The sequence below is a fragment of the Bison bison genome, unplaced genomic scaffold (genome assembly GCF_000754665.1).
Source record: "Bison bison bison isolate TAMUID 2011002044 unplaced genomic scaffold, Bison_UMD1.0 scf7180017864362, whole genome shotgun sequence".
In the NCBI taxonomy this organism is placed as follows: domain Eukaryota; kingdom Metazoa; phylum Chordata; class Mammalia; order Artiodactyla; family Bovidae; genus Bison; species Bison bison.
Genome location: NW_011494934.1, coordinates 4599769 through 4616005, shown reverse-complemented (window position 1 = coordinate 4616005; position 16237 = coordinate 4599769). Strand labels below are relative to the sequence as shown.

Below are 16237 nucleotides of genomic sequence, written 5' to 3'. Positions count from 1 at the left end.
TCCCTAAAAGGTGGTGGGGTGGTGGGATAGGTTTTATCTTAAGTACCTCCCTGGAGTACTTTGAGGGTTTGGAGGCGGTGTCATACATAGCTTAGCAAAAATAACTTTCATAGTCAGCTGCTAAAACTTTCATGAGCCTCTTGTTAGGGATTTGCTGTTTTTTTATACTCATCAAGTTTTAAGTATTTAGCCATTTTATATTTCTGGCTATAACTTGAAATTAGTTAATTTTCACATGAATTATCATAATCTTCATAGTTGTGTTTACCTTAAGATAAAGCTTCATCTTAAAACTTCTAAGTATGTCATTCTTTCTGTTTCTGTCTCTTTCTTTTGGTACCCTATAATCTTGATTGAGGGAGGGGTCAGATTTTAAAATTGTTTTCCTCTGTTGTCTTTTTTTGGGTGCCAAAATTTGTTTTCTTAAAAATTAATAAAATCTTTGAAATCATTTTGTAATAACAATGATACAGAAGTTTCCACATTACAGATATAATCCAGCTGAAAAAGGATATACTAATATATATATAAGCTATTGTAAAATAAGCTTTGGGGGAACATATGAACATTAGGTGTTCAATGTGAATGAACATCTTATATTTCCAGGCAAGGAAATTACTGATTGCTAGCACATTATTTAATTGGGCCTATGAAATGATTACAGGATTGGGCTTGTTAGGCCATAAATGAGGATTAAGTACAATATTGAAGGCAATATTTTAAATGCCATCTTAGGGTGTAAATCTTAGGGTGTAAAGTTGGGAAAGCAGTTTCTTTTTTATCTGATTGGCCAAAATTAGTTTCTCCAGAATTAATTTTCTCAAAGTAATTAGTGAGCCAGTTCATAGTACTGGATTATTTAACATTAGCTCTTTTGGTACTTTGTATATTGGTTCTGGGTTTTTCTTCTGGCATGTGTGTGTGTGTTTAGTTATCTGTTATTTATGTATAGTAGTGTATATTTGTCAAGAAGAAAAAGGAACCCTTCTACCTTGTTGGTGGGAATGTAAATTGGTACAGCCACTGTGGAGAACAGTATGGAGCTTCCCTAAAAAACCAAAAACAGAGCTTCCATAAGATCTATCTATCTCACTCCTGAGCATAAACCCAGAGAAAACCACAAAATTCAAAAAGATTCTTGTACCCCAGTGTTCCTTGCAGCACTACCAGCAATAGCCAGAGCATTGTAACAGCCAGAGCAGCGATAGATAGAGCATTGTAACAGCAGTAGCCAGGAAGCAACCTACATGCCCATTGACGCAGAAATGGATAAAGATGTGGTACATACAAACACTGTTTTTCTCTATTATCAATAAACAATTTTCTGTTTCTTTCAGGGCTTGGGCCACTCGTTTCTCCCTTGTTAATTATGTGGTAGAGAAAAATGTGACTTAGACATGATGAGATAGCTATAGTGGACAGATGAGTGTGATTATATGATATGGATTGAAATGATAATAGTTTTTAAAACGTCATTCTCTAAGTAGGGTCTGGCAGGAAAATGATATAAAGACATACTTGAACAAAATGATTTGCAAAGATTTTTTAGAGATTACAGAGATTCCTAAAATATGTTTAAAAGGAAAAAGCTCTTTTGTATACATACAAAAATTTAATTAGTGAGACCAAAAAAAGTTGGAGGAGAAAAAAAATCCCATGTCTTAAGACAGCTGTCTCTGTAAATTATAATATGTCAGTAATCGGTTATGTATTCCAAATAACTCTATATTTTCTGAATTCCATATCTTGTCTGCCTCCTTTTTTTTTTAACTTAGTGCCACATTCTAGTTCTTTAATACTCATTTGTATGGAAACTTCTTTTTAGATCTGATCCAATCCATTTAACACCATACCATTGTTAGCCTTCATAGGAATATAACTAACACCTGGATGCTCTGGCTGGAGCAGCTGCTACGTAACCTCAGGTGTTCTTGGGAACAGCTTTTCCTTCCTCTCCCTGGCTGAGTCCTGACATATCTAGATCTGTTACTAAAACTTGTGACATATGATGTTTTGTAATGTGATTCATTAATCCAGTAAACATGTTTTGAGCCCTTGCCTTGTGCAGTTTCTAAACACTGAGAAAACATGTGAGTAAAACATTATTTCTACCTTTTCAGAGCCGACAGTATAATGGAGGAAACAGATCAGTGTAAATAATTAGCAGAGAATAAAATGAGTGCTAATAGAAGTATGGAGAAAGTGCTGTGGAAGCTCTGAGGATGTGCTTCATCATGCATAGTGTGGGCCAGAGGAGCTTCTTAATGAAGAATAGTTTGAATTTACTAGATAAATAGGGAGGACTTTGCTTGCAAAGAGAATGACATATATATGAGGGTGAGAAAGAAAATACCCTGGAGAAATGCACTTCTTTGAGGTAGAGTGTTTTTGTTTTTGTTTAAATTAAGACTGGAACATCAATACAAACTTCACCTTGCTAAGATATGGGGTTTAGACTTTTTTCCTAAGCTACTGAAATTATTGAAAGATTTTCAGCATTAGGGAGAATGAAATGCCAACCCACTCCAGCATTCTTGCCTGGAAAATCCCATAGACAGAGAAACCTACAGTCTTTGGGGTCACAAAGAGTCAGACATGACTGTGTGACTAACACTTTAAACATTAGAATGATTAGATCATTTGAAAGATCACTTTGGCAGTAGTGGAGAATGATTTGAAGCAAACAAAATTGGAATGAGGGAGACCGATTGAGGCAGGAGTTAAGCATCTGAAATGTAGCAGCAGTGGAGTTGGAGAGGAAGGAATGAGTTTAAGACTCTTGACTAGTAGAATTCCCTTGACTGTGAGGAAGGACTCACTGGACAAGTCAGCGATTACTTAGATTTCTAGCTTCAGTGTCCAGGAAAATACAGGTATTCTGACCGAGCAGATGCCGAGGAGGTGGAACTCTGTGATTGCACCAAGCAACAATAATTGCATGGGTTTCTTAAGACAGTTTTAGAGGATGTTAAAAGATAGGAAAATGGAAATATTTAACATACTTGGGATTATGCAGGTAGAACACTTTTGTTTTAGATTTATTAACTTTTAATGCCTTTTCATTTTATTTTTAATTGGAGGATAATTGCTTTACAATGTTGTGTTGGTTTCTGCCATACAACAACATGAATTAGTCATCAGCGTAGGTTCGTTAACTTTTGATTTAGATACATGTTCAGTTTTCTTTGCTGATGAAGTCAAATTGTAATGAATTTTAAATTGTTCTGTTTGGAATTTGTGAAATCGTTTTACAATTCTAATTATGAATTAATTAGAAATGAAATGATTGACTTTACATTGAAAAATAATGACGAAAATTCTCTTTTGTGTGTCTTGAATTTAAAAAACCATTAAATTGAGAATTATTTTCCTTTATCGAAACAGTTGTGCCCAACATTTGAATTCATATTTTTCTCATTACTGATCTAAGAACAGTAACATAGGAAAAAGAAACGTGTGTGTGATTCAGTGCAGAAGGTGCTCTGTTGCCTTAGTAGCACAGAACAAGCTGAACAGAATATTGGTACACTTGAAAATGGTACATGGTAGAGCGGGTGGAAAGGGATCCTGGTGAAGGACAGACAAGAGCAACCAGGAGATGGCTACTGGCTGTGGCCTAAAGTTCTATTTTTCTCTATTGTACATATTGAAACATTAGTTTCTTTTAGCTAAAACATCATTTGATAATATGAGTTAGTATTTTTTTCATAGTGAAAAATGAGAAATTTATAAAGTTTAATTTTAGTACTTTCCCCCTATTTTGTTTTTTAGATCGTATAATGAAAAAAACAGAAGAGTCTGAATCACACCTGGAGTCTGAAATTAAAAGGAAAGTTGCACAGAAACGTCACAGTAGTACATATCAGTCTACCCCACCTTCTCTGTCTCCTGCTTCCAAAAAATGTTTAACTGATTTAGAGGTGGGTAGAGAAATCATTCTTTGCTGCTAATCAGTTGGTATTTTTATTAATACTATTTTTAGTACTTATTAAATTCTGGTGATCTTTTCAAATAGGATTGGAAGAGAACTGGAAAAGGTTACTTTGGAAAACTTGTCTGCCTTCATTAGGTCATTTTTCAATTGTCACAAGTCCAGAATATATATCTTTCTGAAAAGACGTATGAACACTTCCCTATACCATACTTCACATAATTGCTCTCGATCAGAATTTTTTTAAAATAAAATTCTCATATAACCAGAGTACAACTGTCAAAAATGTTTAATTAATATGGATCCAGAATTATCATCTAATGCACAAACTCCATTCACATTTTCTCTAACCATGTCCTTTATGGAAACAGAATCCAGTTCAGGATCATGTTACGTTGAGTTGTGGCGATCTTCAGTCTTCTTTAATCTGGAATAATTCCTTAATGTTCCTTCGTCATTCCTAACCTTGATATTTGTAAGAAATACAGGCCACTTATTTTGTACCTCAAGTTGAATTGGTCTGCAGGTTCTTCATCATTTATACATTTTTCAAGATTCCTCAGAGGTGATGCTATGATCTTATTGCATCATATCAGGAAGTATATAATGTTGATTTTGACATTATTGCTGATACTCACTTTTATCTTGTTTAAGATGTACTCTTCTAGATTATTCCAGGTATTTTAGTAGGTGTTTTTAATAGGTATTTCTGTGTACTCAGTCACTCATTTCATGTCTGACTCTGACTCTATGGACTATAACCCGCCAGGCTTCTCAGTCCATGGAATTTTCCAGGCAAGAATACTGGAGCAAGTTGCCATTTCCTACTCTAGGGAATCTTCCCGACCCAGGGATCTAACTTGCATCTCCTGCATTGGCAAGCGGATTCTTTACCACTGAGCCACCTGGGAGGTTTCTAGTATTTCTATACTTACTTGTTAATAAGAGTTTTTGCTTATCCCACATTTACCATAGTTTCTATTTTTATCAGCGTGGAGACATGGATTCTTATTTTTCTCAGAAAGGTTATTCTCCACAAGTGTCGTTGTTTATTTTGATGCTCAAATTGCCCTAGATTTGGCCCATGGAAAGTTCTTCAAGCTGGCTGTTTTCTTTTTGACATATCCCCATCATTATTTGAGTACCTGTCTTCTGGTATAACCAGGTGGTCTAGATTTCTTTGTATTTCTCTGTATCAGCTCTGTAGTCATGCATTTCTCCAAGGAATCATTGTTTGTATAAGTGATTTCGGAAGATATTTGGGCAGTAGTTGTGCTTGTTGCTACTGGGTGTCAAATGTAGGCCCTCTCAGCAGACTGAACTAGGAATATTTGTGTATATACGTGTTAATATTTAGTATATATTAAAATTCATGAGTTTACATTGATAACTCCAATTCTAGTCCAACACCACAGTGTTTATTTTAGCCTTTTGTGCTTTGCATGTTTTTGTAACTCCCTTCTCTGACTGAGAAACCTGTCTTCCATTATCTCCAGTGTATTTGCTCAGTTGGGTTTTCTGTGACCAGTCTTCTGGCACGCAAGCCTAAGATTGGCTTGGGCTATGCTGTCATCACCCACACTGCTTAGCCCTTTGCGGGACCCCTGGAAAGGAGGAAGAAAGAAGAAAGCTTCTTCCCACACACACACTGTCCTTCCTTGCCTAGGCGTGCCAGCTAAAAGCCTCAGCATTTTTTTTTAACATCGAAAATATATTTTCTTTCTTTTTACTCTTTACTTCTGTGCCACTTATTCTTTTCTTAGTGGAGATAAAGAATAGATTGTAGCCATCCTCTATGTAATTTTAAATTTTTGAACAAGATTAATGGTTTTTCTTTCCATGTATAGTCTGTGAAATTTCACATTACATACTGCTTGTAAGAAAATGAAGTCTTTGGTATTTAATGAGATTATAACAGTGTTCAGAATACTTAACAAAATATGACATTGTCTCAGTGGTGTCTCATGAAAGACATGCTTATTAAGTATACAGGTTATTATTAATGTGTATAGGCTGGCAGATAATATGTGATAATGAGATTTGGATTTATTTTAAAGTGTTCCATTGACCAAAGAAGGGGGAAATGACACTTTAATTAATCTTTGTTTTCTGAAGGAATTTATATTTAACATAAAACTGTTAAGAAAATTTGCTACTTTACTAAAAATAATTGAATAATGTTGAGATTCTAGTCTTTTGATCACCAGGTTGATAAAATTCTTAATCTCTAGTTTTTATCGTGAACAGTGTAATACCATGTTTGGTTAAGCTGATCTGCATTTTGTTCCTAATTGCTGCAAGTAGTTCTAAGATAGGTGTTTCTTAGCCTGTGGATGGCATATGATACTAGCTCATGATATAGTTCTTCTATATTTTAAGATTAAAATTTTTAATAGTAGGGAAGTCTTTTTCTGTTTCAGTATCAATTTTATAAAAGCAAATATGTGAAAGTATTGTTTTTCCATAGGGTTCTTTTTATTGAAATCTACCCTTTATTATAGACACTAAAGTATTGGAGCCAGTCTGAACCCAGCTTGATGATATCCTTGATTCTTAATAAAAGACAGAATTAGCTTACATAGAGCTGACTCCCACTGTGACAAATGAGGGTCTAGTTTTCACATAAATGGATGTGTTTAAAGCCTAGCTAAATGTGGAGATCTATGTTCATCATGAAAATGAGGGGGTTTAGATTTTTTTTTTTTTTAAAGAGATTTAGATATTTCATCACGGGGTAGTATGTAGGTAGGGACTGCTCCTTTGTATCTAACCAGTTGTTCACATAACTTATATGCATTCAAAATAGCATAATTGAATTCTTTATGTCTTGGCAGAGGGGGAAAAAAAAAGTACAATCTACATATGCCGAGCTGATGATGTACCTATTAAGTTTAATTTTGCCCTGGTTGGTTTTCATTCCTTTGTGTTATCTGGGTAACAAATTTCATTCCTTTTTGTTGTCTGGGGTAGACCCTCAAATAGGTAACATGGTATAATAGAACAGCTTTGTCATGGTCAGTTGGGCAAAGTTAGCAATTTCTCTGTCAGTTTTTTTCATTCTTTACAGCAAACAGGTAAGTCTAGAGTAGTGGTCTTTATAGGCCGTTTTTGCTTGTGTACATACTTTTGAGTCATAAATTTACATAAAATAAAAATACATAGAACTTAAGCATTCAGTTTGGTGAATTTTGAAATGTAATCCTTCACATTTAATCATATATAATTACCACATATCTGTTGGTCCTGCAACTACTTGATGTCTTCTGTCACCTAAAAGAATTTTAAATGATTATATTATCCTCTTATGTATTCTTAAGTTGACATTGAGCATTTTTCATCCTGAATTTAAAAGGTCACATAGGATGTAATAGTTGACACAGTGAAAAGGAATTAACCTTTTAAAATAGAATATTTAGATCAGTCTCCTCATATATGGATCTGGGCACATCCAAATTAATAATATACACTTCTTAATAGTATATAATTGATTAAAACCATATATTTTATACAAAGTTTGATGAATAGTTTGATGTAAAAGCAAAATGGTTGGAAGTGCATCTTTTAATTAGAGACAGACTATTTTTTTCAATTATTTTATATGTCCCTGGATGAATATTATGTTACATATTGAAACTGGATGCGGCATCTATTCATATTTTCCTTCTTACAGATGTAAGTGCTGAAGAACCTTGTTCACATAAATAGGTACATGAGTATGGAAAGAGCTTTATTACAGTAATATCACCAAATACCTTCAACTCCTTCTACATTATAGGCTTCAAAATCGTATGATACTCTACTGTCAAAAAAACTTCTTTAATGGTATCATAATTGTAAGAGGCCTAGATTGGGCCTTCCTTGAACTATTTTTGTAGCACTGATAATTTAGAAATAAATTACCTTGTAAAAGATTGTCTTAACCAGAACTTAGAATCAATTCATTTTTCCAGCATGTAACATTATCTTTCTGTTTTGTTTGGTGATTTTTATACCCTAGGGCCATATGCCATTTTAATATTTCAAATGGAAGATGGATTTAGGATTCTTTTTTTTTTTTTAAAGTATGAGAAGAACAGTTGTGGCAGGTGATACTTTGACATAAGCATAATCAGAGCAGTTTTTAGAAGGGTTATATGTGTGACCTGAACATCTAAATATTGATTACCTTAAGATTATTTATGCCCTGTATGCCTTAGAAAATCTTTATGTAGCCCTTGAGGAATATACATAGTCTGATTTGAAGACTGCTGGACTAGATGGTTTCAAAAATTCCTTCCAGCATTGTGATGCTAAATCCCAAGTAACATTCAGGATTTTGTGGTAGCCATAGCGATGGTGATGAGAAATAGGAGAATAATTTTGAGATTATTGTTGTTGTTGTTCCATGATGTTGAAATAAAATGCCAAAGTCTTTTTTTTTTCCTTTTCTTTCTTTTGCATTTTAAGGTTTCTAAACAGTGTGAATTTTGTCCAAAATGTGGGAAAGAAAAAGAAAATCAGACCAAATGCCAAAGTTGTGGTATTCCTTTTTCTAAGGATTTGCAGAGAAATTGCAGACAAGCTATAACTTTGAATGACTCTGCTGGATTATCATTAAGAACATCAATTCATCAGAATTCTGGAGGACAGAAGTCACAAAACACAATATTACCAGCCAAGAAGTTTTATGGCAACAGTGTGGGAAAGATTCCAATTGATATTATTGTGAGTTGTGATGAGAGTGGACAGAATTATTTACATACTAATGGGAAAGTCATTTTGTCTAGGGCAAAAGTAGCCAAAATCACAAACCTGAAAGAAAGGAAAACAAGCCTGTCAGACCTAAATGATCCAAGTAAGTATTTTACTCTTTTTAGTATTGCTTATATGAGTCTAATATTTTTCACATATATTTTTAATGTGAGCATGAGCATATTTCTGAAGTATAGTTTTAAAAGGCTTTTTGTATTGGTTACATGACATGCTTTTTGGGTAGATTATTAAAACTGCCCATGTAATTGAAAAATAGTAACTGACTTAGACTTTGTCCTTACCCTATCCATTTTAAGTAGTTTTTGAAAAAAAGAGCATAGATCTTGGCCCTAGTCTTAGGTCAGCTGCCAGTTAGAACCAACTTTCTAACTTTGACTCAGTTACTTTAATCTCTCTGATCTGTAAGTGGATATATTTCCTGCCTAGGTAGTGTTATTGAGGGAGTAAATTTAAAAATAACATGAAGTGCCTAGCATAGCTTAATAAAGCATTTGACAAAAGAAAGGACTCTGAAAATTCACTCCCTTACTACTGTTGTTCCTCCTCTAAATCCTTTTCCTGTCTTTATTCACATGTACATATGTGTATGTATATGAAATGCAGTCCTTTTTGTAATAAATAGCATAAGATTGGAAACAGTCATAGACTGATTAAATAAACTTCAGTGTAGGTAGCTGGAAAGGGGGGGAAACTAACTTAATATTGTATAGAATGATTTTTAAGCTGTTTTATCAAATGAATTAAAGCAAGGTGCAGATCAGAGTTTATAGTATGCTACTCTTTATTTGTGATGGATGCTGCTGCTGCTGCTAAGTCATTTCAGTCGTGTCCGACTTTGTGCAACCCCATAGACGGCAGCCCACTAGGCTCCCCCGTCCCTGGGATTCTCCAGGCAAGAACACTGGAGTGGGTTGCCATTGCCTTCTCCAGTGCATGAAAGTGAAAAGTGAAAGTGAAGTCGCTCAGTCGTGTCCGACTCTAGCGACCCCATGGACTGCAGCCCACCAGGCTCCTCCGTCCATGGGATTTTCCAGGCAAGAGTGCTGGAGTGGGGTGCCATTGCCTTCTCCATTTGTGATGGATAGGAGAATTTATATACCTTGTTGGTGGCTTGAACGCACAGAATTATCTCAAATTAATTTAAATTAAAATAATATTGTAGCTGTGCATCCTTAATGTTTAAATAAAACTCCAGAGAAATTCCTAACTGGATTCAGTAATTTTATTAATAATAATATTGCTGTTTTTAAATACATATTGATAAAACAAGCCAGCAATTATATTACTGTCTCCAGAACCCAAGATGTTCAGTATTGGAGAAAATGAATACAAAAGTAAAACCAAAGAAGTAAAAATAACTAACTTCGAATTTGAATTGGAGATAATACTGAAACTTAATCAATATTTTCTATTGAATAGAAAGTATCTCTTAGCTTTACCCATAAAATATGCCTGGAAACAGTAAGCAAACCTTGTATAAAAACAACTTTAGTTCCCATATCCCATATCTGTGTTTCTGAATACCATTTTCCACTGAAAGGAATCAGAGCTCTTCAGAGAAATGGCTGACTCTAGGTCTGGAACACAAATGTAGGAGATAAATCTCAGTCATTGAGTTGTATCAGGAAGCGTGGAAACAGTCACAAACAACTAAGGGTATGTCAGAAGCACATAGCTAAGATGAAAAGGCTCCTCTCAGTGACCAAGACTGAATCTGCTTGGGCCACAAAAGGAACCATAACTACTATGCATTGAAATATGTGAAATATGTCACAGTTAGTTCATAATGATATCCACCTCCTCTCTCACAGAAAAGCTCCACCTTATAAAAGGGATAAAATCAAGTTTTTCAACCTCAAAAATATATCAAGTCCTATTTTAATTCAATGTGAGAAACCTTAACCTATACCAGTATATTAGCTTATTTTCCAAAAGAGCTTGATTTGTAAAGGAATTTCTGTATGATAGCTGTCAAGCCAACACTCTGTTATGTTATGAGGATGTCTATGTTGAATATGAATATTTTATGACACATTTTAATGTTATACCAGTGGAATATTAAATATGTTAATATCATTTGAATATTTCCTAATGGTGAGGTTGTTGTGTAAAATTTTAATGTAAGATATCAATAGAACTCTAAAACTTATTATGCAATTACTGAATATTATTCTGAGCCAGACTTCTATGCTGGAAACTCAGCTTGCTGAGATTTCCAGGATGAGGGGAACTGGAAGTTAGTAAGACTGAGTTGGTAAGTAAAAAAAAAAACAAAGTGAATCTATGTGGTTTTGAGGTGCCTTAAGCAGTTTACTATGAATTAAAACCATAAAGCCTAATTTTGTTTCCCTCCCCTCCAGAAAAACTAAAAACCATATTTCTCAGTAACGTATATAGAAAAAATATTTTCTGTTTTAAGATATTTATTACATGCTTATTGGTCCTGCTTATAAAAGTTTATATACTAACCAGTTTAGTTTGGTTTTTACAATCCTGTGAGGTAGTTACTAATGCAACCCTACTCTATAAATGAGGCAATCTATGCTTAAGGCTTCTCATTGTTATATACATATGGGCTGTTGGAGTTTAGATTTTTTTTTTTAATGATTTTTCTGGTTTCAAAGTCTCTTTTGTTTATATACTTCATCATTCTTAAATTTGTGTTCCTATTAAAATGATTTATTATTATGAAGCTTTTGTTCTGTCTTTGGTGGTCACATAGTAAATAAAATGTACAGTGTCTCAAGTAGTGATAAATGCTGGTAGAAAAGTGAAGCAGTTCTGGGAAATAGTGACAAGTGTCACAATGAAGAAGCTTGCAGTTTTAGATCATAGAATTTTAGATAGGTAGGTAGAAAAGTTACTTGATAAAGAAACTTGAATACTGCCTAGAATGAGGTGAGAAAGAAGATAGCCTGATTTCTATGGGAACAAGTTTGGAATGTAAATGCAGAGACCAGTATTAGTCTGCTTAGCTTGCCATAACAGAATACCACAGACTGAGTGGGCTTAAATTTATTGTCTTACAGTTCTGGATGCTGGAAGTCCAAGATTAAGGTGCCATCAGGATTGGTGTCTGGTGGAGGCCTCTCTTCCAGGCTTGCAGACAGCCACTTTCTTGCTGTGTCTTTACATGCCCTTCCTTTTGTGCTTGCACAGAGAGGGAGAGAGATTTCTGGCATCTCTTTTTCCTGTGACACCAGTCCTATCAGATTAAGGCTTCACCTTTAAGACCATGTAACCTTTATTATCTCTCTATAGGCCCTATTTCCATATACAGCCATGCTGGGGATTAGGACTTCAGTATGTGGATTTTAAAGGGACAGAATTTAGTTCATAGCAGACTCTGATGCAGAATTTTAGGTATATACTTATGTAGAATATATTCCATATTTTGTAGAGAATTAAAGCAGTTATAAGAACAGCTCTTTAACTATTATCATCTTCGCATACTCTCTCCCTGTTTGCTTTGTTATTACGGTGACATTGAGCACAACCCTCATTTACTTTAATAAAACAAGAACTATGTAGTACAGGTCTATCTGTTGTGGCATTGAAGCTTTAAAATAAGTTTTTGATAGAGCAGATATAGAAGTTTTAATGTTCCCGAAGCACAAAAAAATGACTGTAGATTGAACACTAGGCTTACTGTTTAATATGTGCTTCTGTGTAGCTCTTGATAAACAATATAAGCAGTTTTTTTATTTAGAAAAATAAGAATTTTTCTAAAGCTTTTATACGTCAGGTACTATGCTAATAAATCTTTGGCACATTAAATCATTTGTTCCTAAGACTTTGTTGTCCCCTATATCGCAGAGGAGAAACTGAGGCAAATGACTAGTAAGTGGCAAGACCCTAACTTTCAAGTGTGTATAAACTGACTTGAAAACTAGGGTCTTGGGCCTTCTAATCTGGCCTGTTACATTTTCTGTTAATAAAATATCACTTCTGAAAAACATTTGAGATTGGATAGCAGAATTAAAAAGATGAATGGTGTGATGCTGGTGGTGCTTCCTCTCTGGGACTTGTTATATGACTCAGAAATAATAACTAAGCATTTATGTTTATGATGTATGATAGGGGAAAACAGAATTGCTCCTACAAATTTTTATATTCTTCAACACATGACTTTCTTTACCAGATAGTATTTTGGACACTGGGAATATAGCAGTAAACAAGGCAATATTCTTGTTCTTTATACTTTATTTTAGTGGGAGAAACAAATGAGTAATGTACATCCACAGCAAAAGACAACAGAAATTTAAATTAGTTAATGTGAATAAGCAAGTACCTGTGTGCTTACTTTAGATTGGGTAGTTAATCAAAAAGTGGTATTTAAACCACTTATTTGATGGCAAAAGTGCAAAAGTGTTAGGAGAATTACAGTCAGAGAGAAACAAGCTGGTGTTGGTGAAACAGAAAGAGGAAAAAATGAAGTAGTATGAGAAAGTAGCCTGGGTCCAAATTACATACATGTATGAACCAGAGTAAGGAGTTAGGATTTTGCAAGTGCAGTATGCTGGCCCTGCAGAATTTGATATAGAGATGAGTTTGAAAAGATTCAGTAATAAGTACATGGTATAAGAGCAAATTACCTTCATGTAATATCTTACCCATGTTCATTTACTCAGCAAGATTTATTGCATATTAGGCATTGGTCCAATAATTTTGGATCAGCTGGTAAAAAATTCACCTGCAATGCAGGAGACCTGGGTTTGGTCCCTGGGTTGGGACGATCCCCTGGAGAAGGGAAAGGCTACCCACTCCAATATTTTGGCCTAGAGAATTCCATGAACTGTATAGTCCGTGGGGTCACAAAGAATCAGACACTACTGAGTGACTTTCACTTCCAGGCACTGGTTCAAGTTCTCCCAAAGACTAGTAATGATATTAGTGATTTCTTGTGTGAGATAAAAATTGTTTGATCACATGCAGTCTTACAGACTTTTTAAATGCATGCTATTTTATGAATAATTTGTATGCAAATTGTCTTCATACCTAAGACTTTCTGGAACTCTGAAATAGACCTAATGATAAACATACAAGTTTTGTTGTAACTTGTCTATGTTTCTCTGTGGGTGATTGTGATGAATTGTAGAATAAATTTTACATTTGTATGTTATATAAAAAATGCCAGTTCTAATTGCTCTACAAATTTAACTTTTCATCAGATAGAATGGATTGTATCTTCATTTTTATTAATCTCAGATCAGGAGGAGATCCAAAGCAGATTTGGTATATTTCCAACTTTTGTCATGTACTTACATTTTTAACTGACAAGAATGAAATACCTGAAGTACTTAACACTTTCTTTATAGTCATTTTGTCCAGTGATGATGATGATGATGATGATGACAATGACAGGACTAACAGAAGAGAAAGCATCTCTCCTCAACCTGCTGATTCAGCATGTTCTTCCCCAGCACCATCCACGGGAAAAGTAGAAGCAGCACTAAATGAAAACACTTGTAGAATAGAGCATGAACTAAGAAGCATTCCAGCAGATTCAGAATTAAATACAGTTATATTGCCAAGAAAAGCAAGAATGAAAGACCAGGTACTTTTCACATTTATTAACATTTATTCAGATTTCTGCTTTGATATGTAAATATTTGGGGGGCAAGGATAATTTCGTGGTATCAATAGGAAAAAATGAATTATTCATTAAGTAGAACTTAAAATAACACTGGGAAGATTATTGAAAGAACATTAAAGCATACACAAAAATATATTTTAATTAAAGGCTTAAAGTGTAAAAATTCAACAAAAAGAAACAACATCAACCTTTAGTAAGCAAAATATAAGTGTAAAACATATTTATATAATCTAGTAGACAGTAAGGTCATTTTAACTTGGGTATATTTCATTAATAGCATAATATGGTTTTAGTATAATTTATGTTTTACAGTAAAATTTTTAAAATATTTAGATGACAAAAGAAATTCTGTCAATCAACAGTAGGTCTAGAAATGAATATTTGTAATGCAGGTAAACTACGCTGATGTCTATAATAAACCAAGAACTTTTAAAAGAAGGAAAAAGAAAATTTAAAAAAAGATAGGAATAGACCAAAAGAAGAGAAATTCAGATAATAAACCTTTTATAGGAAAAGTACATATCAAAGAAAATGAAATATAACCATATACTTAACAAACTTTCACAATTGATGCAAAATCACTTAACACATATATTGGCAAAAATCCAAGGTAAAGGGTACTTTCCTTATATGTTGATGAAAAAAAGGTAAGTTGTGGCCTTTTGGAAAAAGAGTAAAAGTATCTACTAAAATATTTAAAATGTATACTGAATGACCAAGTAATTCATTCCCTAGACTCAAAGGACTCTTTAACCTCCAGTGCTTTGATTATATATATAAATATAATTATTAGCAAACAATCATTTTAATGATTGATACAGAAATTACATTGGGACTTCCCTGGTGGCTCAGAGGTTAAAGCGTCTGCCTGCAATGTGGGAGACCTGGGTTTGATCCCTGGGTTGGGAATATCCCCTGGAGAAGGAAATGGCAACCCACTCCAGTATTCTTGCCTGGAGAATCCCATGGAGAGAGGAGCCTGGTAGGGTACAGTCCACAGGGTTGCAAAGAGTAGGACACGACAGAGACTTCACTTTCACTTTCACTTTCATAGAAATTACTGAAGAAACTCTAGTATATATGTACCATGGACTATTACTCAGCCACTGTCAATGAAAATTGGAGCTGTATCAATGGCTTAGGATTTTCTACATGGCACTGTTTAGTGAGAATACCAAGATGCAGAAATTACGTGCATATTTTCTTATTTTTGTAAAAAGAACCTAAAAAATAAATTTGTACGTTAAAAAGTTGTATGTATATATGTCAGGAATTTGGAAAGTTGTAGATTAAAATATGAAAACATACATATTTGATTGTTAAGATGGGATCAGTAAGAAATGAAAAAACCAAAAGTAACTATAATAATAGAAAAAATATAGGTTGATAGTTTTAGTGTAATCTTAGGAAATGCCTTTCCAAACATTTCAGCACAAGCAAAGTAATAAATGAAGAGATGAATATATTTGTTTCAATGGAAAGTACAATACAGTGAACCAAAACACCATCCACAGAATTTAATAGGTAATGCAAATGGGAAAAAATAGTGAAATATGTGACAGTATAAGTTGGTCCTTTACATAGTTTTGATTTCTTAAAAATCAAAAAATAGAAGCAACTATAGAAAAATGAGTAAAGGGTATAAATAAGAGGTGTTTTTTTTTTTTTTTTAAGTAAGGTACAAAAAAAGAAATTAAAATATATTTTTAAGTGTTAGATTGCTGGAAATTACCTAACTTAACTATTGAGCTAAGTAAAATCTCATTTGAAGAAATAATTCTAAAGCTAAAGTTTTAAACCTCTCTAATAGATATCTGTTAATAACCTGGGAAAATATTCGTTTTAATCAAGATCTTTTTTTTTTTAATGATAAGGATTTTGACATCTTTACTTTTAATTACATTTAAATATATACTTGTAAAGACACTTTTATATTATGATTAATTTGCATTTGGGAA

General features: G+C 33.8%; 1 protein-coding gene across 1 annotated transcript in view; it reads left to right on the top strand.

The window, feature by feature from the left end:
* Positions 1-16237, top strand: part of SENP6 (SUMO1/sentrin specific peptidase 6) — a 122388-nt gene that overhangs the window by 69382 nt on the left and 36769 nt on the right. The window contains exons 10-12 of the mRNA XM_010855270.1: positions 3772-3920; positions 8378-8765; positions 14002-14240. Coding sequence (XP_010853572.1) covers positions 3772-3920; positions 8378-8765; positions 14002-14240 — 776 coding nt within the window. The remainder of the gene's footprint in view (positions 1-3771; positions 3921-8377; positions 8766-14001; positions 14241-16237) is intronic.